Source organism: Martes martes (genome assembly GCF_963455335.1).
Source record: "Martes martes genome assembly, chromosome: 10".
NCBI classification, from domain to species: domain Eukaryota; kingdom Metazoa; phylum Chordata; class Mammalia; order Carnivora; family Mustelidae; genus Martes; species Martes martes.
Window position 1 is genome coordinate 108,531,943 of NC_137898.1, and position 25,686 is coordinate 108,557,628.

The 25,686-nt window shown below is 38.0% G+C and overlaps 1 protein-coding gene across 1 annotated transcript in view; it reads left to right on the plus strand.

Moving 5' to 3' along the window:
- ARHGAP20 (Rho GTPase activating protein 20) overlaps positions 1–25,686 on the plus strand; it is a 122,193-nt gene that overhangs the window by 56,649 nt on the left and 39,858 nt on the right. The window contains exons 3-4 of the mRNA XM_080816178.1: positions 18,052–18,216; positions 24,211–24,360. Coding sequence (XP_080672304.1) covers positions 18,052–18,216; positions 24,211–24,360 — 315 coding nt within the window. The remainder of the gene's footprint in view (positions 1–18,051; positions 18,217–24,210; positions 24,361–25,686) is intronic.

Here is a 25,686-nt window from a genome sequence, read left to right on the forward strand (position 1 = left end):
TTGGGCTCCCTGCTCAGCTGGGGGTCTCCTTCTCCCTCTGCCCTTGCTCTCTCCCTCTCTCTCCCTCTCAAATAAAATATTTAAAAAAAAGGGGGGGGGGAACCTGGGTGGCTCAGTTGTTAAGCTCCTGCCTTCAGCTCAGGTCATGATCCCAGGATCCTGGGATTGAGCCCCCACATCAGGCTCCCCACCTAGTGGGGATATTTGCAACATGTAAAAGAATGAAACTGGACCACTTTCTTACACCACACACAAAAATAAACTCAAAATGGATTAAAGACCTGAATGTGAAACCTGAAGCCATAAAAATCCTAGAAGAGAACACAGGGAGTAACTTTTTTGACATCAGCTATGGAACTTTTTTTAGATATATATCCTGAGGCAAAGGAAACAAAAGCAAAAGTAAACTATTGGGACTATACCAAAATAAAAGTCTTCTGCACAATATAAGAAACAGTCAACAAAACTAAAAGGCAGCCTGTTTAATGGGAGAAGATATTTGCAAATGACATATCCAATAAAATGTTAGTATCCAGAATATATAAAGAACTTGTACAACTCAACACCCAGAAAATAATCTAATTAAAAAATGGGCAGAAGACATGAACATATGTTTCTCCAAAGATGACCAACAGATACATGAAAAGATATTCATCATCCCTTACCCTCAGGGAAATGCAAATCAAAACTGCAAGGAGATATCACCTCATACCTGTCAGATGGCTAAAATAAATGACACAAGAAAAAACATGTTGAGGAGGATGTGGAGAAAAAGGAACCCTCAACCCACTGTTGGTGGGAATGCAAACTGGTGAGTTAGTAGAAAATAGTATGGAGGTTATTCAAAAATTTAAAATAGAACTACCCTACAATCCAACAAACACACTACTTGATATTTACCCACAGAATAGAAAAACACTAATTCAAATGGATACATGTACCCCTATGTTTATAGCAACATTATTTACAGTAGCCAAGATATGGAAGCAGCCCAAGTGTCCATTGATTGACGAATGGATAAAAATACACACACACACACACACACACACACACACACACACACACACATTATTCAGCCATAAAAAAAGAATGAAATCTTGTCATTTGCAACATGGATGGAGCTAGAGGGTATAACGCTAAGCAAAATAAATCAGAGACAAATACCATTTGTGGAATACCGTTTGATTTCACTCATGTGGAATTTAAGAAACAAAACAAATGAGCAAGGGGAGAAAAAAAAAGAGACAAATTGAGAAACAGACTCAAAACTATAGAGAACAAACTAATGGTTACCAGAGGGGAGTGGGCAGGGGGATGGGTTAAATAGGTGATGGGGATTTAGTAGTGCACTTGTGGTGGGCTCTGGGTGATGAATGTAATTGTCGAAACACTATATTATACACCTGAAACTAATATAATCTTGTATGTTAACTAAAAATGAAAACTTTTTTTAAATGTTATTTTTAAACATCAAAAACAAACAAAACAAACCAAAAAAAAATAGTTAAAGTAGTCAACCAGACTGAAATGAACTATATGTTGGGACTTTCAGGCAGAAACATTTAAACAACTGTGATTAATATATAAAGGACCTAGGAACACTTTGGTGGCTCAGTTGGTGGAGCATGGGACTCTTGATCTTGGGGCTGTGAGTACAAGCCCCAATTTAGAGATAACATTTTAAAAATATGTAAAGGATTTAGTGGAAAAGATGAACAGCATTCATGAACTATTGGGATATTTTAGCAGAGAGATGAAAACTAAAAAAGAGTCAAATGGAAATCTTGGAGATAAACGTAATATCAAAGATGAAGAATTTTTTCAATAGGTTTATGTGCAGATGTGACACAACTAAGGAAAGAATCAGTAAACATAAGGATCGATTAATAGGAATTTTCCGAAGTAAAACGCAACAGAGAAAACTGTGAAGCATCCAGGAACTGTGGAACAATATCCAGTGGTCTAACACACAGGTAATTCGGTCCAAGAAGAAGAGCGAGAAAAATGAGACAAAAAATATTTGAAGATTATGGTCAAGAATTTTACAAAATTAATGAAGGTGCTCAGAAACTCTCAAACTGGATAAATAAAACCCAGGCAGGGAGGGAAGGCCACAGCTCTCAACTCAGTCTTCTCCCTTGTCTTCGGAGCACCATGGAGGAGCTCTCCCCAGGTATCACTGCTGTCACTACACTGTGAATTTAAGACTCTGGCCCAAGTGTAAATACAGTGATTTTCCCTTAGTGCCAGCGTCACAGCCAAGGGAGACTAACTGGGATTACCTAAGTAAAACATGAGACTGCATTTCTCAGTGTGACAGTGTAAATGAGAAACATTACTGCTGTCAGATGTTCGGTTGTGGGGAAGAAAGGTTTTTCATCAGTTTTCACTGTGTTTATAGCATAGTAAAAGCTCTGTAAAATAGGGAAGTAAAGAAGCCCCTTCAATCTGGTGTTTCCGTCAGGTTTCTTTTTCCTCGTAATATATATTATGTCATCATGAAACATAAACAGTACAGGCATTTGGTTGGTCTCATCACTCAGAACATTGCCTAGCAACTGTTCGTTTATTCCACAAATATTTAAGTGACTTCTATATATCAGACACTTTTCTAGACATTTGGGTAGATAGCTGTAAGGTCCCTGCTTTCATGGAGTTTACATTCTAGTAGGGGACATGGATAGCAAAACACACCAACAAATGAGAGTACTAGAAAGTAGTACCTGGGGGCCACCTGGCTGGCTCAGTCGGTAGAGCAAATGAGTTTTGATCTCAGGGTCGTGGGTTCAAGCCCCATGTTGAGTGTAAGGGTTAGTTAAATAATAGGGGCCCCTGGGTGGCTCATCGGTTAAGCCTCTGCCTTCGGCTTAGGTCATGATCCCGGGGTCCTGGGATTGAGCCCCACAGCAGGCTCCCTGCTCAGTGGGAGCCTGCTCCTCTCTCTCTCCCTCTGCTACTCCTACCACTCATGTACTCCTTCTCTCTCTGTGTCTCTCTCTCTCTTGCTCTCCAATAAATAAAATCTTCTTTAAAATAAATATGTATAAAAATATGTAATATATAATATTAATATATTATATATTATATGAAATATATTTTCAAAATAAATAATAAAAGGAGGATTACCTAGGATGAGAAGATAAAATGGGCCAGTTAGAGAGGAAGTGACTAGGGAGGATAGTTAGGGCAGTCTTCCCTGAGCTGGATTGCTATTAACATCCCAGGGAAGATACTTAGAGAAATGCTGCGCCTACGGGAAATGAAGAGAAAACATACCATCAGAAATATCATTTGTAAATTAGGACTTGTTCTTTCCTCCCTTTCTTCTGGGTCATCTCAGTGCCAATCCCAAGGTGCTCTTTTATAAGGCACCAGATCAAAGAAAGAGTGAGAAGACAGATCTGATCACTCTTACCCACTTTGGAGACCTGCCTCTTCCCATGTCACTAACCCCGACAGGACCTGCCACCTTCAAAAAAGACTCATGACTAATAGTCATAATAAGATAAGCATTTATCATCATAATTCATTTAGCAGGTATTTTATTGAGTATTTCCTGTAGCCAGGCACTGCTAGTAACACAGCAGTGAGCAAGACAGAGAGAAACCCTTGTCCTCAAGGAAGGCAGGGACCCTGATTTTTTTTGGATATTTGGGACACATTAAGGTCTGGTTCTAGAAGAGATGTCTTGTCCCCTCCCTTCCCCCACTACCATCACCACCCTTTTGTTTTCTTCTCTTTCCAAAGGTCAAATCAACTTAGCTTCCTGATTATAAAAAAGGGGAATAGAGTCTAGGTAGTAAATTTGACTCTGATTTTGTGGAATCCTAACACTTCGTGTAGCTATCCAGAGTTGAGGTTAGTGGAGAGGCTTTTTCTGAAGAATCAGGAGAATGACACTTCCATTGGAATCTGGTCATGTTCTGCTTAAAGATTTATTCTCAAATCTTCTCCAGACCCAGATTCGGAAACCTCTGGAGTTTATTTCCAATGTAATTTTATTGGAAATGATAGAAACGGTAGAGCACTTTCCCAGCAAGGCCTCTATGACAGGGCATATTGCTTTAAGCACTAGTGCTGAATGGTGCTGAATGGTCACAGAAAGCACCTCAGAGCAGTGCATTAAAATTTTCACAGTCTGGAAATAAATCAGGCCACATGTGTATTTGCTCAGCTCTACCAACACAGATGCAATGCGTGCTTTTTGCTTTGTTAAGGCAATGATGTCATTTTAGCTATGTGAAAAATGACTTAAAATGTGGTTTGGTTTTAGTTGAGCTGTCAATTTTTATTTTGTCTAGCTTTAAATATGTGGGTTTCACACGTTAACATGCTCCAACAGTTATTGGTAAGTATCCCATTTGTTACTAACATTTTTCAAGACTTAGAGGAGAATAGAAACTAAACATTTGTTATTTAGCATTAATTTATGATCATTGTAATTACACTCTTGATAACTTGAATATGAGGGAAAAATTTTTTTGAGAATGATGAAAGGATTTTTAAATACGATTTTAATAAGGTGGTTCCCCATGGCTGGGATCTGTTTGGAGAGTACATTAATGTTTCTTGTGTTTCTTTAGTTTGGGTTTCAGTTCAGCAAACATGTGTTGAGTATATGCCAAGCTTTGTGTTTTGTAAGGAGCAAAATTGAAAGATTTGCCCTTGCGTCAGGGGTTAGAATTTCAAAACCATGCTGGGCATCCCAGTACATGCTTTTGTACACGTGCACACAGCCCAGATCTTTGAGAGGGTGAGTTTCAGTTAGGGTCTGTTAGCTTGGGCAAGAGAGACAGTTGGCTTAGGTTATTTCTAATAGCTTTTAGCTTTTTCTCACTTTTTGGAATGCTTTGATCGCTTGAAAAAAGCCCTGCCACTATGAACTAAATTGTGTGAAGTCAAATATTCATCTTTCTGGAATTCTCCTCCCCTCCTCTTTTATTTTTATTTAGGAGCAGTGATGGAAAAGAATTCCAGAAATAGAGTGGCATGGATGTCAAGGTGCGACTACAATCATAAAGTAAGGTAGAGAACAGGAGCAAATAATCAAATAGGTCTGCTTCCCCTAAAGGGAGTTAGTTCTTTTCTCCAAACACTGCTCCCCTGGCTGTTGGAACCGTGGTAATCACCAGCCCGAAGCCATCCCTGCCCTACTCCAGCTAGAAAGTGGCTTTGGGATTTGGTTTTTGTCTCTGAATGATCCGGATAAATTGAGCGATTTGTCCCCTTTACTTTTTTTGTGGGTAGAGAAAAAACTAAGGTTCTGTTTAGCAGTTTATTCTGCAAACATGTGAGGCCTCTGTACTCATCACATTCTAGACACAGGATTAGAAATAAAACATGGATCCCATGTCGATGGACAGTGTGAAGTTCTCCCTGGGAAACATGGCGTACAGATACAGAATAAGTAGAGGACATGAAAAGTGATGCGTAATGAAGTGCCACATAGCACATCTGTAGTACATTCTGTCAGCAAATAGTTATAATACCTATCGTGAGTCAGATACTGCTGATATACCAGGATACTGACATTTTTAGAAAAAGATTTCAGGGGCGCCTGGGTGGCTCAGAGGGTTAAGCCTCTGCCTTCGGCTCAGGTCATGATCTCAGGGTCCTGGGATCGAGCCCCACATCGGGCTCTCTGCTCAGCAGGGAGCTTGCTTCTCCCCCTCTCTCTGCCTGCCTCTCTGCCTACTTGTGATCTCTCTCTCTGTGTCAAATAAATAAATAAAAAAAATCTTTAAAAAAAAAAAAAAAGATTTCATACGGTTTCTGTGTTTAGAGAGAAGGAATATTCTGTAAGTTATTTAAACATAAACTGAAATTGTTCCTGTTCTCCATGTCTATTTGCTAATATCTTTTTAATTGTGACCTAGTTTAGCCAGAAAAATAGAAAAATAGACAGAAGTCATTTATTATGAGAAAAACTGGATGAAAAGGCCTGCCCAAACCGCTGCTTCTGTCACAAATGTAATGCCGAATCCAAAGCCTACTTACTTTGGGCATTGAGAAGCTATTGTTGCAGACTTGACTGTACAGTGAGCAGTTTTGTGACCTTTAGCAAATCACCTGATCTTTTTGTGCTGAAGTTTTTCTCGATTGTCCAAAACATAACTCTCCAAAGGACTCAAGTCAAATGCTGACTCCTCTGAGAAACTTTCTGATCTCTTGTCTTCCTTCTGGCTCATCACTCTTCTTCTCACTTCACTACCTAGCTGTCTTGAAGGACACTTTCTGACACCTAAACTCCCTCAATATTTGGGGTTACATCTCTTTTCTGTGACCTTATATCTTTTTTATATCTAGTTACACTGTTTTCAACACATCTAGATGCCAATCAACACATGCCTTTCAATTTAGAGGATTTTTTTGTGTTTCATTTCTTGTGGTAATGGATGTTAAAATTGTACTAGATAAAAGAAGTTATTTAAAATACCAGGCTTTTCAAGTGCTATGTTACATCATAATTTCATTCAGATACTTGCACCAATGGTGACAGTCCCAGGTGAAAAGGATTAGTAACTGGTAAATAGTTTCTTATGCCGTAGTAAATATAAAACTTGGGTTGTTTTTGGTTTTTTTTTTTTTTTTTTTACTGTTTGAAAAATGTTACCATATTTGTTGACAGTATGTATTGTATGTGTTCTACACAAAGCTTTTATTTTATGGCTTGGGTTTATTTTTGTTTGAAATTGGAAGGTGTGTTAGAATTTGAATGCTTTAAAAGATTAATAATGTCAACATTACATTTCCCAGCATAGGCTTGCATGAAACATTTGAGATATAATAAGTCAGCCCTAGGGGCACCTGGGTGGCTCAGTGGGTTAAGCCTCTGCCTTCAGCTCGGGTCATAGTCTCAGGGTCCTGGGATCGAACCCCACATCGGGCTCTCTGCTTGGCGGGGAGCCTGCTTCCCCCCTCCCCCTCTGCCTGCCTCTCTGCCTACTTGTGATCTCTCCCTCTCTCTGTCAAATAAATAAATAAAATCTTAAAAAAAAAAAAAAAGTCAGCCCTAACTCAAATTATAACATCTTTTTAATATGTTACTGTTTTTATTCTATAATAAGTGAATTTGATACAGTAAAATAAACAACCAGGTTATCTGGAAAGCTCAGTTACTTGAAGTTTGAGTACTTTTATCAAAAGGAGACAAATGAGAATATTTCATTGCAAGCCACACCAGAGATTTACTTATTTAAAAGCATTTCGGGGGTGCCTGGGTGGCTCAGCCAATTAAGCATCTGACTCTTAATTTTGGCCCAGGTCATGATCTCAGGGTTATGTGATTGAGCCCCATATTAGGCTCCATGCTGAGCATGTCTGCTGAAGATTCTCTCTCTCTGCCCCTCCCCACCACCATGCACCCTCTCTTTCAAAAATAAATAAATAAAAATTAAAAAAATAAAAGCATTTTGTCTCATGGCATGGAACTTATGAGACCATTTCTTTTTCTGGAATTATAATTACTGGTGTCCTTAACAATTTCTAAATCCAATTTTCAAGGACTCAGTCACCTATATGACTGAGTTTGGTAGGCAGAAAAGTTGTTCAGTCCCAAAGGTTGAATGAGATAGCATCTAGGCTTTTTGGTAGTTATTACTTGAAAAACTTTTTTAACAAGTACTTTTACATGAAAAGTAGTTTTAAATGATATTCTTCTTGAAAACTGAAATGTCTGTCAAAGAAAGTTCTGACATCTTTTTATAACATATTAAATAATTCTTGACTTAAACACCGATTTTATGAAAAACTGCTAGTGTTTGACAGAAATTACTGCTGCGAAGCAGAAGGAAGTATGTTTTGCATTTTCCGAGGGAAAGTACTTCTTAGCACTGTGAGGGAGAAATTTCTGGAACATATGTAGTTAAGAGATACCTTTTATGTTCTATTCAACTTAGTTGCTTTTTTGCTTATAATGAGAGAACACTGTTGGAGCTTTGTAATAGCCTTCCCAACTAATGACCAAAGCCATTTTATTAGCACTTCTGTGGTTATAGATACTACTATTGTGTGCTTCCAACTTTGTTTGGTATCTTTTTAAAAATTTTGCTTCCAAAAGTTGAATGTGCTTTTGGACAAGTTAGAGAGTGACTCTGCAGAATCATCAATTACCAAAATTTGCTGTTAACCTGATTGGAATCCTTTCCTGATGAGTGCCCACCAGAATTGTGCTTGACAGGGTCACTGGTGAATGCCATAATGCTAGGTCCAGTGTTAAATCATCTTCCTTGACACTGGCCTTGGACACTCCAGTCTCCCCCTTCTTCCTTCCCCGGGCTTCTTGGTTCTGTTTACTGACAGCCAGCTCATTCTGCTTTGCTAGTTCCTCCTTTGCAAACTTTTAAATGTTAGCTGTCCTCAGGGTTCAGTAACTGAGCCAGTTGTCTATACTAAATCCTTAGATGGTTTGATCTCTTTCATAGCTTTACAATCTCCACTTTGACATCTAATAGATGTTTCAAACTTAACAAATCCAAAACCAAATTCCTTATCCCCACCTCCCTCCATTTCTTTACACCAGAAACCAGCCTATCATCTAATCCTATAATGTCTACCTTTGAAATATATCCAACCACTTCCATAACTACCAATCACCATGATTTCTAAGTTACTACTTTTCAGAAAGCCTCTGAGTTTTTACTTAAGGAACTTTAGCCAACTATAACTACTAATTCTTTTAAATTTTCCTGAAGCAAATACATGCTTCCACTTTTGCCTTCCTCCATTCTGTTCACCATATAGGTCCTGCCACTTCTCTGTTCAACCATCCCTTCCTGACTCACTCAGACTAAAGGGAATACCTTCATGGCCTCTGGCAGCTTCACTAACTTATATCCCTAGTGTCCTGAATAGTGCTTAATTCATGGTAGGCAGTCATAAATATGTGACTAAGCGAATTATTTGTAAACGTGGAATATGATTTGGGATTTAAAAAATAAAGGTTAAACTTCATCAAATAGCTTAATTATCTCAATGTAGATTAAAGTATTCCTTGGATTAAAATTGGATTTTTTTAATTGGATGAAAATAACATTGGATTAAAATATTCCTTTAATATTGAACTTTCTATTTAGCATCCACTAAAAGAATTATTTTTTATTTCCCAAACTGACTTAATTTGAAATAAACTTATCAAGACCAAGAAGGTGTTCAAAAATTTATTTCAAAACCTCTCAAGAATTTTTTCTTTAAGAGACTTCAACACATTGCTGTGATTTTCTTTAAAAAAAAAAAAAGGGGGCTTAAAGTAAGTATCTATTGTGTGGTTTTTTTCTTACTCTGAAATATATTATGTAGGTATTTTGGTAAAATTTGGTAAAAAGTTTCCTTTCAAAGGCAGCTCTTCTCTATTAGTTACAAACCAACTAATTAATTCAGCTCACTTATGCATCAACATGAATATTAACATTTTGGCCTAAGTGAGCTGGAAGTAGCAAATAACTTAAATCCCTGCCTTTAGTGTACTGCCTTGATGACTTTCTAGTTCACAGGTATATAATACATTTCTTAATTTTCTTTTTTTTTTTTTTTTTTACATTTTATTTATTTGACAGAGAGAGACATGGGGAGAGAGGAAACGCAGGCAGGGGGTGTGGGAGAGAGAGAAGCAGGCTTTCCACTGAGCAGGGAACTTGGTGCGGGCTCAATCCCAGGACCCTGGGATCATGACCTGAGCTGAAGGCAGATGCTTAACGACTGAGCCACCCAGGTGCCCCTCTTAATTTTCTAACTAGAAATTATCCAATGATATTTTTTAGCTTTAGCAGATCCAGAAACTGTAGTTAGAGCTACCTTTAATCAAGTGTGATTCTTTTGTTCCTTTCAGTGTACCATTATTATTAACTGAACCAAACCAGTCAAAGTACTGGAGTGCCCAGCCAGCATATTGGTAATTTGATTCATTGTTGAGTAAGTAAACAAGCTAACATAGAACCATATCACATTATAATCACTACACATAGAAATTTAAATTTCCTTGAGTAGTTTAAATATGGTCAGCATTCTCATCTGATTCAAGAAGATGACCCAAACTCATTTTTGTTGATAATTAAGATATACAATATTTTTAGTCAATAGGCCATATAAATGACTAACTTGGTTTCAAGTCTCCAGTCTTTAGTTGGAATCTCTCTGTTCCTGCTGATTATTTCGTAATCAAATAAGACTGTTTTCACAGAGTTGCCATTTTCACTGGAGCATTCAGTGTTCTAAAGCTCAGGTTTTTGTCTACTTGGGCTTACGTCATTGTGTATCATTTGTATGTAAACTGGGTTGTTTTGTTGGTGTTGTTTTAAGCTCTCAGAGACAATGCTCCTGTGATCTTGTTCTCCCCTTTCTTCTTGTAATGTCTTCTCAAGTGCTTTGTACTAAGTGAATTCCTAATAGCCGTTGCTGAGTAACTTCTGTGTCAAGGCCGTAAAGAAGTTATGTAGTTTGGTCCCTTTTTTGGAAGTAATATCTCTTTGTGTATGATTGTGTGTTGTTAGTGTAAGTGTTTATCAGTGCCCTTCCCCGTCCTTCACTCTCTCCTCCCGTATTGCTGTTGTGTCTTTGCTTTTGTAATGTTTATGTTTTCCTGGTTCTTTAAATATTAGCATTGTTGGCATAAGATTGTTGGTCTCATTATATCACTTATGCTGCTTGTTCTGATCAGAATTTTTATAATTTAAAAGTTCTCCTTTTTGTATTTCTTGCTTTAAGACTTTGCTCACACTGTTTATCCAGCCATTTTTCTGTGTACTCTACAAACCCTTATCCTAGCTTTGTTCACTTTGATCTTGATTATCCACATCATCACTAGGCTCTGTTCTACAACCACGTCAGGGTTCAGACTGTGTAATAGGAACTACAGGGTGCAGCACGGATATGGATTTGGGTGGACACGGTAGCACAAATTGTGTACAGCCACATCACGTGATAATATGATGTATGAAGAAAATACAAATTTTCTTCAGTAATTTGAATGTAATTTTTCTGAATAAAAACTGTTGAAATGTAGTAACAGGCTTTCCATGTTTTATCCTGTCAATAAGACAGATAATTGCTTTAGACTAGTGTTTCTGAAAATGTGTTTTTAATATTGACTGTTTGAGATGAATATCTAATTGACAAATTTTTATTGCTGCATAAGATAAAATTTTGATGTTGTTAGTGGGTCTTGGGCTTCATTTCAGTAGTCCTCTCTTTTTGTTCTAAATTACTCCTGAACTAATTCTCTTAAGACTCACAAGTTTTACCTTTACACAGGTAAGATGGAGAGGTCCAATCTGAGATTTTATCAACCAGTTAGGTTAAAACAGGTGTTAGAACTTGAAAGCTAGGTTAATAAGTTGGGCTGACTCTTTAGACAGTGCACATGCTCCAATCACTGACAATGTGCATAAGGAAGATTGATGAGATAGAAGTAAGAAGTGAGTAGTACAGACTGAAGAAGGGAGAGCAAGGAAGTAGAGTCCAGTCAGGAATTCATTACAAACCATAAGAGAGGTTGAGAGTGTCTAGACTCAAGGAGATTTTATTTTTAATTTTGAATATCCTTAAAAGATAAAATGTGATTATATGTGGAGACCAAAGAGAGAAGAGTCAAAAGTATGGGCCCTCATCCATGGCTGATGGGAATGTATAATCATATAGCCACTGTGGAAAAGAGTTTGGCAGTTTCTCATTAACTTAAACATAGAATTACTGTATGATCCAGAAATTCCATTCCTGAGTATATACTTTTAAAAAAAAGATGTTCAAATAAAATATGTACATGAATTTTTAAAGCATCACTATTCACAAGAGTCTTAAGGTGGAAAAGCCCAAATGACCATCAACTAATGAATGGATCAACAAATGTGGTCCATCCAAACAATGAAATATTATTCAGCAATGAAAAGGAATGAATTTTTTTTTAAAGATTTTATTTATTTATTTGACAGAGAGAGATCACAAGTAGGCAGAGAGGCAGGCAGAGAGAGAGAGAGAGGGAAGCAGGCTCCCTGCGGAGCAGAGAGCCCGATGCGGGACTCGATCCCAGGACCCTGAGATCACGACCTGAGCCGAAGGCAGCGGCTTAACCCACTGAGCCACCCAGGTGCCCCAAGGAATGAATTTCTGATAGATACTACAATATGAATGAACCTCAAAAACATGCCAGGTGAAAGAACCAGACACAAAAGGCCACATATGATGGGATCTGAAATATCTGGAATAGGCAAATCCATAGAGACAGGAAGAAGTTTGTCACTGCCAGGGGCTGGGGAGAGTGGGGAACAGGTAGTACCTGCTTAACAGTACAGGTATTCCCTTAGGGATGGTGAGACTCTTGGGAACTAGACAGTGGTGATGGTTGCACAACACTGTTGAATATACTAAATACCACTGAATTACACATTTTAGAATTGTTCAAGTGGCAAATTTTATTTTGTGTATATTTTATAATGATACTAAAAAAATTAAAAGACAGTTTAACTTAGCACTTAACAATACTAAGTCTTGAATCACAGACTTAAATTCTTTCAGGTCCCTGGGAGGTGCAGTAAACAGAAAAAAAAAAAATGGTAAGAGGAGAAATGTGGTGAATTGGATATTCGAAACCAAATGTTTTTGAAACCTCTGGGTGGGCCAAATAAAATGACTGTGGCCTGTGGTTTTCAACCTCTGCTACAAGTGGAGCAAAAATGATGGGTGATGTCAAGACCGTAGCTGACAGTAGAGCTGGACTCAGAGTTTCACAAGAGTAGAGGATGAATCTAAGTTGCTTACCCCATATCTTCACCATTTTAGCACGATTCCTCGCTGACACATACAGATGCTTAGCAGATATGTGTTGGATGAAACATAAAAGTAAGTAAATAATGGCTGGACCCTGAGTTTATATACTTTTTCTTAGTTCTATCTCTTATCTCATCCCCATAACTAATCAGTTTGCAAATTTTCACAGTTTGTATTTTTACTATCTCTCTGATACTTTTTTCCCCCTGTATCTTATGTCCTTTCCTCACTGCCAGCTCAGGTTCATGACCTTTCTTGCCTAAGATTATTACAGTAAATTCCTAAAGGTCTCTTTTCCTCTAAGCTCGCCCTCATCTATTTTCTTTACCAGATTACAAAACACCCTGTCTTGCTTAAAATCTGGTAGTGCTTTCACATAAAGTCTGAACGTGATGGGAAAAACAGCCATAATACGGCCCCTTCCTCACGTGCTGCTCCCCTGCTCAGGCCTTTGTCCCTCCAGTCTTTCTGAACCCCCCACAGTTGTTGCAGCACACCAGGCATGTTCACTGTGCTCGTCTTCCTACTCAGACTGCCCTCAGTCTTCAGTGGTCAGCCCAACCTTTAAGACTTTGATTCCTCCAAGAAGCTATTCTACCCAACCCAGTCGCAGATATGGGCTCCTATTGTTGCCCCTCTCTGTGCCCCCAGTCCTCTGAAGTTCTCCTACTGCACTTAACTCACTTGTTTGTCATCATGTTACTTGTCTGATACACCTGTCACACTAACTTCTTGACACTAAGGACCACGACTGTCTCCAGCACCTGGTACATGGCAGGCACACATCAAAGGCAACGCTTATCACTATAGCAAAGAATTAATTTATTATTATAGACTCAATACATGTTGAATTAGAATATTTCAGAGGTACCAGGCAGGATCTAAGTGCTAGATATCAGATAAGAGATACCAATCAGAGTTCAATTGAAAGAAAAATGTTATGGAAGAGATGACATTTGGGATGAGTGGTGACCATGTGCTAGACTTTGAGGTTATCAAGATCCTACCTAGTACTTGCCATCATAATTAGTAATTAATTATCACTTATAAACAGGGAAATTTTCAAAATGTATTCTGAATTTTAGTTTCTTTTCTTCTGTGATTTAAGATGAAGGAACACCACCTCTAAAACTGTACCTAAAAGTAAACTCGCTTTTACAGTGTCTGTCAGTTACTAAGTGAGACTTAGTAATAAATATTAAGAGGTATTACTGTGGCCAAGTTTCATGAAAGCTATTATCTAATTTTAGTAAAAAATTAATAAGTTTCTAAAATTCCTTTTTGCCTTTTAGAAATGGCTTCACAAACCTATTTGAAAATGGAATGTTAATATATAAGAAGCTGGCAGCAGGTTAATACTTAGACTCAGCTTGTATTTGTTAGATCGTTTTAGAGCTCTGTTAATTATAACTTGTAAATGCTAATCAGGCTATATTAAGAGGCTAAATAGAAGGTTACAATCTTGCCCTTCTCCACATTTCCATACTCTAAAAGACTAAAATAAACACATCTACATTACACTCAGAATAAAAATAAACACTTCAGAGTCACATAATTGAGAAATACATTTTTAAGTAGGAAACACTGATTAAGATTGTAGTTTTAAAAACACAAAGGTTATTTGTACTTTTATTTCCTTCTAGGACAGATTTTTTTCATTTTAAATTATGTGAGTCCTGAGATGTTTATCTTTACTCCAGACTACTGCATAAATGTTGGTTATATTTTTTTTTCTTTAACCAGTGCTTAGCTTGCTAAAGTCGTGAGGTATCTCTAGCCATACTTATATGTGGATCTTCAAAATGACAGACTGCAGGCTTGTACATTGATAAACCCACACTGAAAAAGAAATATTTTAACTTCATTGTGGATTCTCCCCCACACCACCATCAAATCTTATTTGAAAATATTATTGTGAGGTGGAAAATGAGTTATTATGTATGAAAATCCTTTGGAGTTGTTTTAAAATGCAAAACATCTTTTTTAAACAATAACATTAAATTTTGGCCTACACTAGCCCCAAACAAAAAATTCTAATTCCCTAATTGTTTTAGATTAGCCTTTATTTATGAGCATTTAAATGATTTAGAACTTTTGTTTAAACCAGGGGTCATCAAACTATGGCCCAGACAAACAGCCTGTTTTTGTAAATAAAGTTTGATTGGCTCACAGCCACACCTGTTCATTTAGGTATGGTCTGTGGCTGATTTTGAGACACAGCAACAGAGCTGAGTAGTTGACAGCAGAGACCACATAGCCCACAAAGCCTGCACTACTTACCATTGCAACCTTTGAGTAATAGTTTGAGGATCCATATTTTAAGCCATACTGCTCTCTGATGGTTTATTTAAAAAAAAAATTTATTTGAGAGAGAGAGTGTGTGTGTGAGAGAAAGAGACAGAAAGCACAAGCAGAGGGAGTGGCAGAGGCAGAGGGAGAAGCAGACTCCCCGCTGAGCAGGGAGCATGATGCGGGACTCGATTCCAGAACCCTGAGATCCTGACCTGAGCCTAAGGCAGACACTTAACTGACTGAGCCACCCAGCTACCCCTATCTGATGGTTTATAATTATAATTAAAAAGCAGTTACTTAATGAACCTAAAACTAAAATGCAAAAGATAACTTTCTCTTTGCAAAAGCTTTTCTGTCTGGAACTGGAGAAACTAAAGCTGTGTAAAATGCTATCTGTGTTAACCATTCCTTCATCTACTCATTGCTTGCTAGCCTTGTCCTTGCTCAATTTTCATAACAGCAAGTGAAATTTCATTCTTTTTTTCTATAAATTTGAAAATCACTGCATAAAGAAGATGCCATTCTGCCTCCTCTCACTCCCCATCCCCAAAGAATTTGAAATAGAAATGATTTTTCTCTGTGATGGGCCTTTTCTCACTGCCTACTTTTAATATGCAGTATTAAACAGAGAAACTCCCTTTTCTTTCAAAGGACTCCGGTTTACTGTCTTTGTTCCTAACTTATACATCTCTTTAAATTACACATAGTATGTGCTTAATTAGTAATTAGTGAGCATAATGGAATTAGTTCCTTGGAGAGGTAACTATAGCCCAAAAATACAGGAAGTGATAGAACAGCTCTCAAAAGTTCACCTTACCTGAAGTAGAAATACATGCTACTTCCACTCACTTCAAATACAGAGTTGTAGACTTTCAGAATGTTAGACCAGAAGATGTTATAGAGTCTTGGACAGCAGTGGTTCTCAAACTTCAGCAAGATACATATAAAAAGATATATAACCCAATTATTCTACATAGGCAAAAGATTTTAAGATGATTCACAAATGAAGATATACAAACGACCAAAGAGGACATGAGTGTTCAACATCATTAGTCATCAGAGAAGTATAAATTAAAATTGTAATGAGATGTTACCATATATCCATGGGAATGGTCAAAATTTAAAAGACTAACAACACCAAGTGTTGGCAAGTTTATGGAGCAACTGGCATTCTCCCGCAATATTGTTGGGAATAAAAATTGGTACAACCACTTTGGAAAACTAACTGGCAGGGTTTTTTTTTAAATTAAACATCTACCTACTCTGTGACCCAACAGTTCCATTCTTAGATACTTATTCTAGAGAAGTTAAAACATAGGTCACAAAAAGACCAGTACAGTATTTAGTAGTTGTTTTATTCATAATAGCTAAAAACTAGAAAGAGCCCAGGTCCATCAATAGGAGAATGAATAAACATTTGATAAATATATCATTTGATATATTTATGTAGTGGAATACTATTCAGCAGCATAAAGGAATGGATTACTGATAAATGCTGACTAAAAAATAGCTTCCACAAAGAAGTACATATGGCAGGTCCATTTATGTGAAATTGTAGAACAGGCAAAACTAGGCTTCAGTGGAAAAAAGGTCAGAATAGTGGTTGCCTTAAGGATGATGGGGTGGGGATTGACTATTGTAAGGAATATTGAGGGATTTAGGGATTGAACAAGGAAAAAGACATCATTGGGCAGGGTTGCAGGAGAAAGGAAGTCCCTCATGGCATGAGACCATCTTGAGGCTTGTGGTCAAAGGACCACCATCCAGAAGGGGAAGAGGGCAAGGGAACTCCTGAGGTGAGAAGGATTAGAGAGGGTGTCCCTGGAGCTCATAGGTCTACAGGATAGAGTTCAGTAGCACCGTGGAGAATCTCTGGGTTGGAGAACTCTGATGGGCAGCAGTGACTAGGAGTCTTATCATCACGAGGCTCTATCTTATCAAGGCTAGATTGGGAATAGTTATGGGGCATATGCAAAGCGGTCCAGCTACAAGTGGCTAAAAATCTGCCCAGCTATTTTTTCTTAAATAATCAGGAGAGTAAAAATATAAGTTTGGAGCCAATACACTTTTTTTTTTTTTAATTTCTTTTCAGCGTAACAGAATTCATTGTTTTTGCACCACACCCAGTGCTCCATGCAATACGTGCCCTCCATAATACCACCTGGCTCCCCCAACCTCCCACCCCCCGCCCCTTCAGAACCCTCAGGTTGTTTTTCAGAGTCCATAATACCACCTGGCTCCCCCAACCTCCCACCCCCCGCCCCTTCAGAACCCTCAGGTTGTTTTTCAGAGTCCATAGTCTCTCATGGTTCATCTCCCCTTCCAATATACTTTTGAGCTGATGGTCTCAGCCAGTGATGACGAAATAAACAACCCAGAGGCCAATACTTAGAAGCCAACTTCAGCTAAAATACACAACTGAGAAGGGACAAGAGGAAATACTTCGGTGTGATGATAATGTTCCTAGCTTGATAAAGTTTAAGACTATGCAGGTAAAGTATTTGTTAAAACTCAGTGAATATACACCTAAGATTTCTGCATTTCATTGTACACTCATTTTTTAAAATTATAAGCAAATATTGAACTTTAGTTAATGATGTTCATGCCAAAGTATTTAAGGAGAAATGAACTGCTATATACAGTTTACACTGAAATGCCAAAAATGGAATGGATTATTGAATAGATAGAAGGACAGATAGTTGGATACATATATGATAAAGCGAGTGCAGTGAAATTTTAATGGTAAAATCCAGGTTGGGGTATACATGTGTTTATTATAAAATGTACAACTTGGTTCTGTGTTTGAAAATTTTCATAATGAGATGTAAAAGACCACTGTGTAGAGAAAGACTGAGGTACCAATTAGGAAACTATGCCATTGCATTAAAAAAGATACAGAGAGCTTTATATTTCTTGGCCAACTAGAAGCTATAATTTTATAGAACTCAATCCTATATTTGATCATTTGACTAAAAATCTGTGGTGTTTCATCTGTTACAGGGAAAGTCCTTCTGCCAGCTTGGATACATGTACATTTCTGTCCTCATTTGTGTGCTCCAGTAGGACTCTGCTAATTGATGGCCGGGTAGAACTCAAAAGAGGCCTACAGAGGCAGGAGCGGCATCTTTTCCTGTTCAACGATCTGTTTGTTGTGGCCAAAATCAAGTAAGTATACTGTAAACCCTCTCCCAGTTTATAAAATTACATTCCCACTAATAAAGATAACCTTTCTGCTCAGTGCTTACTGTAAAGAATGTCTGGCCTCTGTTACCATAACTAATATCTAATAAAGTGAGTTTAATAGTTTTGTTTTATTTTTGAAAAAAAAAAAAGTTCCAGTTGTTTTTTCATTCAGTAAGTGTTCATTTAGGTCCCACTCTTGCCATGTTCTGAATACATACAGGGGATACAGTAGAGGATGTGATGGGTATTGTCCCTGCTTTTTTGACCTCTTTATTTTAACATGTGGGAGAAATTACAGATTGTGATTAGTGCTATGAAGAAAATTGGGGGCAGGGTGAAATAAAATATGGGATATACGTTAGGTAGCCGTAGTTGAGGGGAAAAAATCATCGAAGACTGAAAAGCAGCCAGCCATTCAGATATTAGCAGGATGAGCATTCTAGGCAGAGGGAAGAGCAGACCCAAAGGTGGTGGGAAAGCTTGGTCCTTTGAAGGAGCTAAAGGAAAGCTTCTGTAACTGGAGCATAATGAGCAGGAAAGGAATATGAATTGAGGTTGGAGAAATAGACAAGGATCAGGTTACCAGGACCTTGTCAGCTGTGTAATCTATTACCATGTAACAAATTACCCCAAAACCGCAGTTTATGACTACAAACATCTCACGCAGGAACACGCATCCGTACTGAGGAATCTCATGCTGAGGAGTGGCTTTGCCACGGTTCTGACTGCTAATGAGGCTGCAGTCAAGCTGTTGACCGGGTTGTAATCATCTTACGGCTTGACTGACGCTGGCGAATCCACCTCTCCTCACTCATGTGGACACTGGCAGGCCTCCGTTCCTCCCTGGCCGTTGGCCAGACCTTGTGGTTCCTCCCCATGTGGGTGTCTTCCCAGGGCTGCTCATAACATGGGATTGCTTCCTCCGAAGTAGAAGATCCAAGAGTGTGAGATAGAGTGTAGGCAGGCGAGAGGACACCCCAGAAAGAAGCCACAGCCCTTCGTAACCTAATTTTGGAGGTGGCATACCATCATTTCTGACATATGCTCTTGGCCACATGGACCAGCCTTAGTGCAGCAGGGAAGACAACTATGCAAGGGTGCGAATATCAGGAAGCAGGGATCGCTGGGGGCCATCTTGGTGGCCAAGTACAGCAAAGGCTATGTTAAGGAGTTGGGATTTTATTCAAAGGGATTTTAATTAGGGGAGTACTAGAATGCAATTCATATTTTTAAGATCTTGTTTCTGGCTCTGAGAGGTAATGGATTAGAGGGTAGGCAAGAGTAGAGAAGCAAGGAGACTGGGCAGGAGGGTAGAGTAGTCCCAATGAAACACAATGAGGGCTTTATCTGGGGAAGGGGCAGTTCAGTGAAGGAGACACACATATTTGGAATATACTTGAGAGGTAACCAAAAGAATTTACTTTCCACTCAGTACTAAATGCCTGTGCATTTAACTCTGCCTAGAACATGGTGGTTTCTCCTTGCTCCATCCCCCCACTCTCACGGTTTATCAAACCCAGTAGAAGATAAGAGTATTTTAATAAATCCAGTACCATCAAAGGGATTTTTAGTCACTAGAGAATAGTAAATACTTTTTTTCTGCTATCTTCACTCTCACACCTAAGTTATACCTTGCCATAAATAAGACATGGCCACAGTTAAATTCTAATTTTGCAAAGCAGTATATTTAGTATGAGTGGGGTGAATAATGGTAAAGATCTCACAGTTATTTGGATCTTATTGTATGTTAGGTATTTTTCTAGAGACTAACCTGCATAGCTGTTCTATCAGGCAGATATTGTTTTTCTCTTGTTACAGAAGAAATTGATACTCAGAGAAGTTAAATTACTTCACTAAGATCCCAAAGGTAGTCATTAGTTGAGCCCACATTTGAACATAGGTCCATCTTATTTCAAAATCTGCTGTCTCTGTTACCCCTTTTCCAATGGATTTCACAGAAAATTCCTCCACAGAAAGTTTTTGTTTTGTTTTATAACAGTATAGTCTTATGCGATGAGTAAAAGTTCTTAACTAGTAAGAAACACTTTTTCAGTTCTTTTTTTAACATTTTTTTAAGATGTGTTTATTTATTTATTTGACAGACAGAGATCATAAGTAGGCAGAGAGGCAGGCAGAGAGAGAGGGGGAAGCAGGCTCCTCGCTGAGCAGAGAGCCCGATGCGGGGCTCAATCCCAGGACCCTGAGATCATGACCTGAGCCGAAGGCAGAGGCTTTAACCCACTGAGCCACCCCGGTGCCCTTAGTATTTCAGTTCTTTAATAAATACCCAGAAGTGGGATTTCTGGATCATATAATATTTCTGTTCTTAATTTTTTTTAAAGATTTTATTTATTCATTTGGCAGAAAGAGACACAGTAAGAGAGGGAACACAAGCATGGGGAGTGGGAGAGAGAGAAGCAGGCTTCCTGCTTCTGCCAAGCAGGAAGCCCGATGCGGGTCTTGATCCAGGATGCTGGGATCATGACCCGAGCCAAGGCAGATGCTCAGTGACCGAGCCACCCGGACGCCCCTCTGTTTTTAGTTTTTTGAGAAACCTCCATATTGTTGTCCTAGTGGCGGCCCCATTTTACATTCCCACCAACAGTGTGCAAGGGCTCCAATTCCTCCATGTCCTTACCAATACTGGTTGTCTTTTTGGCTTTTTTGCTCTGTTTGGGGGTTCTTTTTTTAATAACAGCCTTTCTGACAGTGTGAGGTGATATCTTAAGTTTCAACAACACTAGTAAGATTGAAGTCTTACCAGGTATTCTTTTCCAGCCATGATGGAATGAAACTCAAAATCAGGCAAAGCTTTAAACATGTTTTAGGAGAACTAGTCCCCTGTAATGTCTTCCCTGTCACTTCTCACCCTTTGATGGAGGATTGGGTTGTACCCTTGATCATTAATTTGTTGAAATGATGTGAGAGCTTAATCATGTACTTGGTGAACAGATTCACTGCACTAAGTTCAATATTTCTTTGGCTCACCTTCAGGCTCCATTTAGAAACTGCTTTCAGTCTGTAGGTTGATGGCATAGAAGTAAATTCAAGTGGGATAACAAATTACCAGCTGTCCCATATTTATTTAGTGAAACTAAGGGGATTTTAGTGAGTGAACTAGTACAAAGGGTTTTTAATTTTTGGCTTTTATTGGCTAAGGTATCTTACTCACTTTGCGCTGAATGTTGACAGTGTTTACCTAAAATTCTGTTGAGTTTATTGTCCTTCTTTTACATACTTCATTAGAGTAAGTATTACAACTGAATGGGAACTTTGTGACCAATTTTGATATTCACTAGAAAGCTAAATAAAAGGCTATTTTTCCAATAGAAGTATGGCTTTTCATCTTTCAAGATAATGTTTAAAAACTTTAAAGTATTTAGAAAGAAGTTAATATTCTATCAGTAATTACAGAGCAACCATTTGTAATTTACTGAAAGGAAGTGACTATTCATTATTAGTAGAATTACCATCAAACACTTGCGGAATACACTACTTCAAACATACTTAGTAAAACATCTCTGTCTTCAAATGCAGGGAAATCTCCCTAGAATCCTGTATATTTCAACAGTTCACTGGGATTCCTTCTAGTATAATGGTGGGAACATAGGAAAATAAGGAAATAGATCCTCATCTTAACAAATTTGTAGTAAGGGACTACATTGTGGAAATAAATAATTACTTTTTGGGTTGTTATTTTGTCTTTTTTTTTTCAGCCAGTTCACATTAGATTCAAACTTTTAAATTTCTATTAGAATAGTCTAATACTATTAGAAGTCGAGTGTGAAAAATATGAAGAAACACACTATGATACCAGGACTAAATGTAAAATTTTATTTAATACTGGTTTCAAGTATTTTGAAGCTACTCCATTTATCTTTGTGGGCATAAGTGTTTGTGAGATTCCTGTCCACCTGCATAGTAAACAGGTTCATCAGAAAGCCTTACAGGTACAGAGAGAGAAAAGTAAGACTGGGGGCACCTGGCTGGCTCAGTCAGAAGAGCATCCAACTCTTGATCTCCAGGGTCAGGAGTTCGAGTCCCATGTTGGGTAGAGATTACTCAGATAAATAAAACTTAAAAAAAATAAGGCTCAAAATAGAAAAACTGAAGGGAACTTCATGGTAAGATGCTTCCATCCAGATGCTGTACAAGACCGACAATATCCAGTGCTTTTTACAGACACACAGCAGTTAAGAGCATGAAATAAGCTCAGAATTCAACACTGTTCACGTTAGAGTCTAGCTGTGCTAGCTAAGCTGTTTGACTCTTGGCAAGTTGCTTAGCTACATCTCTCCATGGCTCCATTTCTTTATCTATAAAGTGAGGATTAAACTAAATAATGTTTGTAAAGTGTTTACCACAATGACTGACTGGCACATGGGAGGTTCTCAGTAAATATGAGCCAATAGAAGCAAAGTGATTGTTTACACTTTGAGATTAACTTCTTGTATCAGGAGATGGATGATCTTGATGCTTCATTGATCTAGGGAAAGAATCATTGCAGTGACTTCTTTCCAGGACAGTAAATGTGAGAAGTTCCCACCTGTTATCTGAAGTATCTGATACAGGGAGAGACCCGCATTAGGAAACACAAACTGTGTAAAAAGAGAAATGGGAACATACCTTTCTTTCCAAAAGATTTGTAGTTTCTGTTTTATATTACCTAAATAGTCACTTTCAAAAAATAAGATTTTTTAACAAAAAAATACAAAAGAATAAAATTTTATCTTCAATTGAGTCTGTTTCATTTGGAAAAATCTAAAGATTCATAGCAACAAGATGAAAAATATTGAAAGAAACATAGACATCTTTAGAGCCACAAGGCTCTTTCCTATCACACTTACATTAAATGTGCCCTACAGGAAGTATAAATGAAGCTTTGAATCTAGACTATCCTTCCTGTGTAGTTCCTGCACAATCTTTTTTCATTTTATAAATCCTTCTAAAGTGTTCTGGCTTTAAATATTCCATGAAGGAGTTTAGGACTACTGCCATATGAAGTATCTTTGATTTCATGTTAACTTTTTCTGTTTCCACAAATGGTTCTGAATGGTAGGGAGTGTGCAAGTTTCCCTGAGCATTCTCTTTATCTTTCCCTGTGCCTTCTAACTCACTCACTCTCAGGTCCATTGTGAGCATTAAATCTGTGAATTTAGGTCAAGAGATAATGGTGGTTTTAATATCAGGTTCTAAGGGAGATTAGGTAGAAGTTGTCAAAAAGCAATTTCATTGCCAACTTAAAGTTGATCATCCTCTGGGTCCTTGGAGATAAATATTAAGTGTGTTAACTTCACTGAAGTATAGTACTTTTTGCTTTTTTTTTTTTCCCCAGTCTAGGTTAGGGTCTGTTTTTTGGCTATAGTTTTTAAATTTAGTCAGAATATAAGAGAAAATGATATGAACAAAGACTTAAGAAAGGAAATGTAAACTTTGCTTGTAAAGACAAGAAAATGTTATAACCATTCAGTGGGAAATACATTGAAAATTCCTCTAATGAATTCCAGAAAATATTTTTAAGTGCATCTATCTCTCTTTAAGGTGAAAATTTTATAAATATTTTCATAAACAATGTGTACTTTAATCTTTTGTTCAGCCACTCAAACTTTTTTGGAGTAGGCACGTTAAAAATAATAAATGAAATTTTTAGAACAGCAGTAAATTTAAAATTTATTATAATTATAAATTCCAAATACAATGCTCAACATAGAACAATGAAGTAGGCAGTGTATGGCCATTTGCTGCCCATAGACACAAGCGTGAGGACTAATACACCAAATTTTCAAAGGCCTTTTTGGGCCAAAGGTAACCAACTGACCTACAGTTTCCTGTAGTAAGCACTGAAGTTACAAACAATGAATAAGACATTCTTTGCCCATTATTAGTGGAAACTGTCCTTTATCACAAGTATAGAAGCTCTCATAAAATTTAAGAAACAAAATAACAAGAAGTCCTGTCTGGTTTTTATCTTTTTAGATATAACAACAACTTTAAGATAAAAAATAAAATAAAACTAAGTGACATGTGGACAGCAAGTTGTGTGGATGAAGTGGGAGAAGGCAACACCAATGCCCTGAAATCCTTTGTCTTGGGCTGGCCCACTGTGAACTTCGTGGCCACTTTCAGGTAAGAACCATAGCTGTGCTTGCATTGACGTATTAAATACAGTCAACGAGGTGATTTCTAGGCTGGAAAGAAAAAGGTTAATCAAATCTTGTTCTGATTTTTTAAAGGAAAATATTTTATTCTGATTAAGTCATTCTGAAATCAGTAACTCATCTTTCAACATACCCCAATAGGCCTTGTTTCTCCCCCAAGAACTTCTTATTAAAGTATGTGGAGAGTAATGGTAAATACTGAGAACACTGGAGTTGTTTATCTTGGTCTGACCAGTAATTTTTAAAGGGGCTCTGCTAAAGCACGTAGGGCCTGTGGAAGAGGAATGGTGTGGTCAGAGCTCTGGGGCTGCCGCTCTTCCAGCCTCCCCTTCCCTCGTTTTCATATACTGCTTTACCTAGTGAGCTTTTGAGTTGGTCTTTTCAACCCAATGAAATAGACTTTTACTGAAAAATTTTACAAAATAGTCTAATTAAGTTTAAATAACTGTTTTATACCCCCAATTTTTTTTTAGGTTATCTATTTATTTGAGAGCCAGAACAAGAGGAGGGAGGAGCAGAGGGAGAGGGAGAAAGAGACTCCCAAGCAGACTCCCTGCTGAGCATGGAGACACCCGCCCCCTGTCCCCACCCAGTGTGGGTCTCCATTCCATGACCCTGATATCATGACCCAAGCCAAAATCAAAAGTCAGACACTTAACCAACTGAGCCACCCAGGTACCCCTAAACTCCCAAATTTCCTAAAGAAGTAGTTTTTAATTGTAGACATAAAGTTAATGCCATGAAATAATGGGGTGCCTGAACTGAACATCAGGTTGGCATAGAGATGTGACCCTCGGAAGCAAATTTATGACTCAGGAAGTGAAAGTTAATTTCCTAAGACTCACCCCTTGACTGGGATAAGGTTGGAGATTATATAAATAGAGAATCTTTGTGCTCTTATCCCGAACATGCTGAATTGGCACTTCTCAGGTCAGGATGAGCATATCAAAATTCACACTTGTGATTTTGAACAGGTGCATGCTCAAGTCCAGTGTTTGTTTTACACTTAAGGAGTTGGGAGTTCACATGCACACATTTTTCTTTCGGTTCCTTCTTCCCCACTACCACCAGACACCTCAGCCATCATTCTAAATAACTAAATAACCAAATTTTTCTAAATTTTTCTGAATAACCAAAATTTTCCAAACTATTAATCTTTTTTTTTGTTTTTTAAGGATTTTGTTTATTTATTTGACAGACAGAGGTCACAAGTAGGCAGAGAGGCAGGCAGAGAGAGGGAAGCCCGCTCCCCCCTGAGCAGGGAGCCCAGTGCGGGGCTCGATCCCAGAACAGG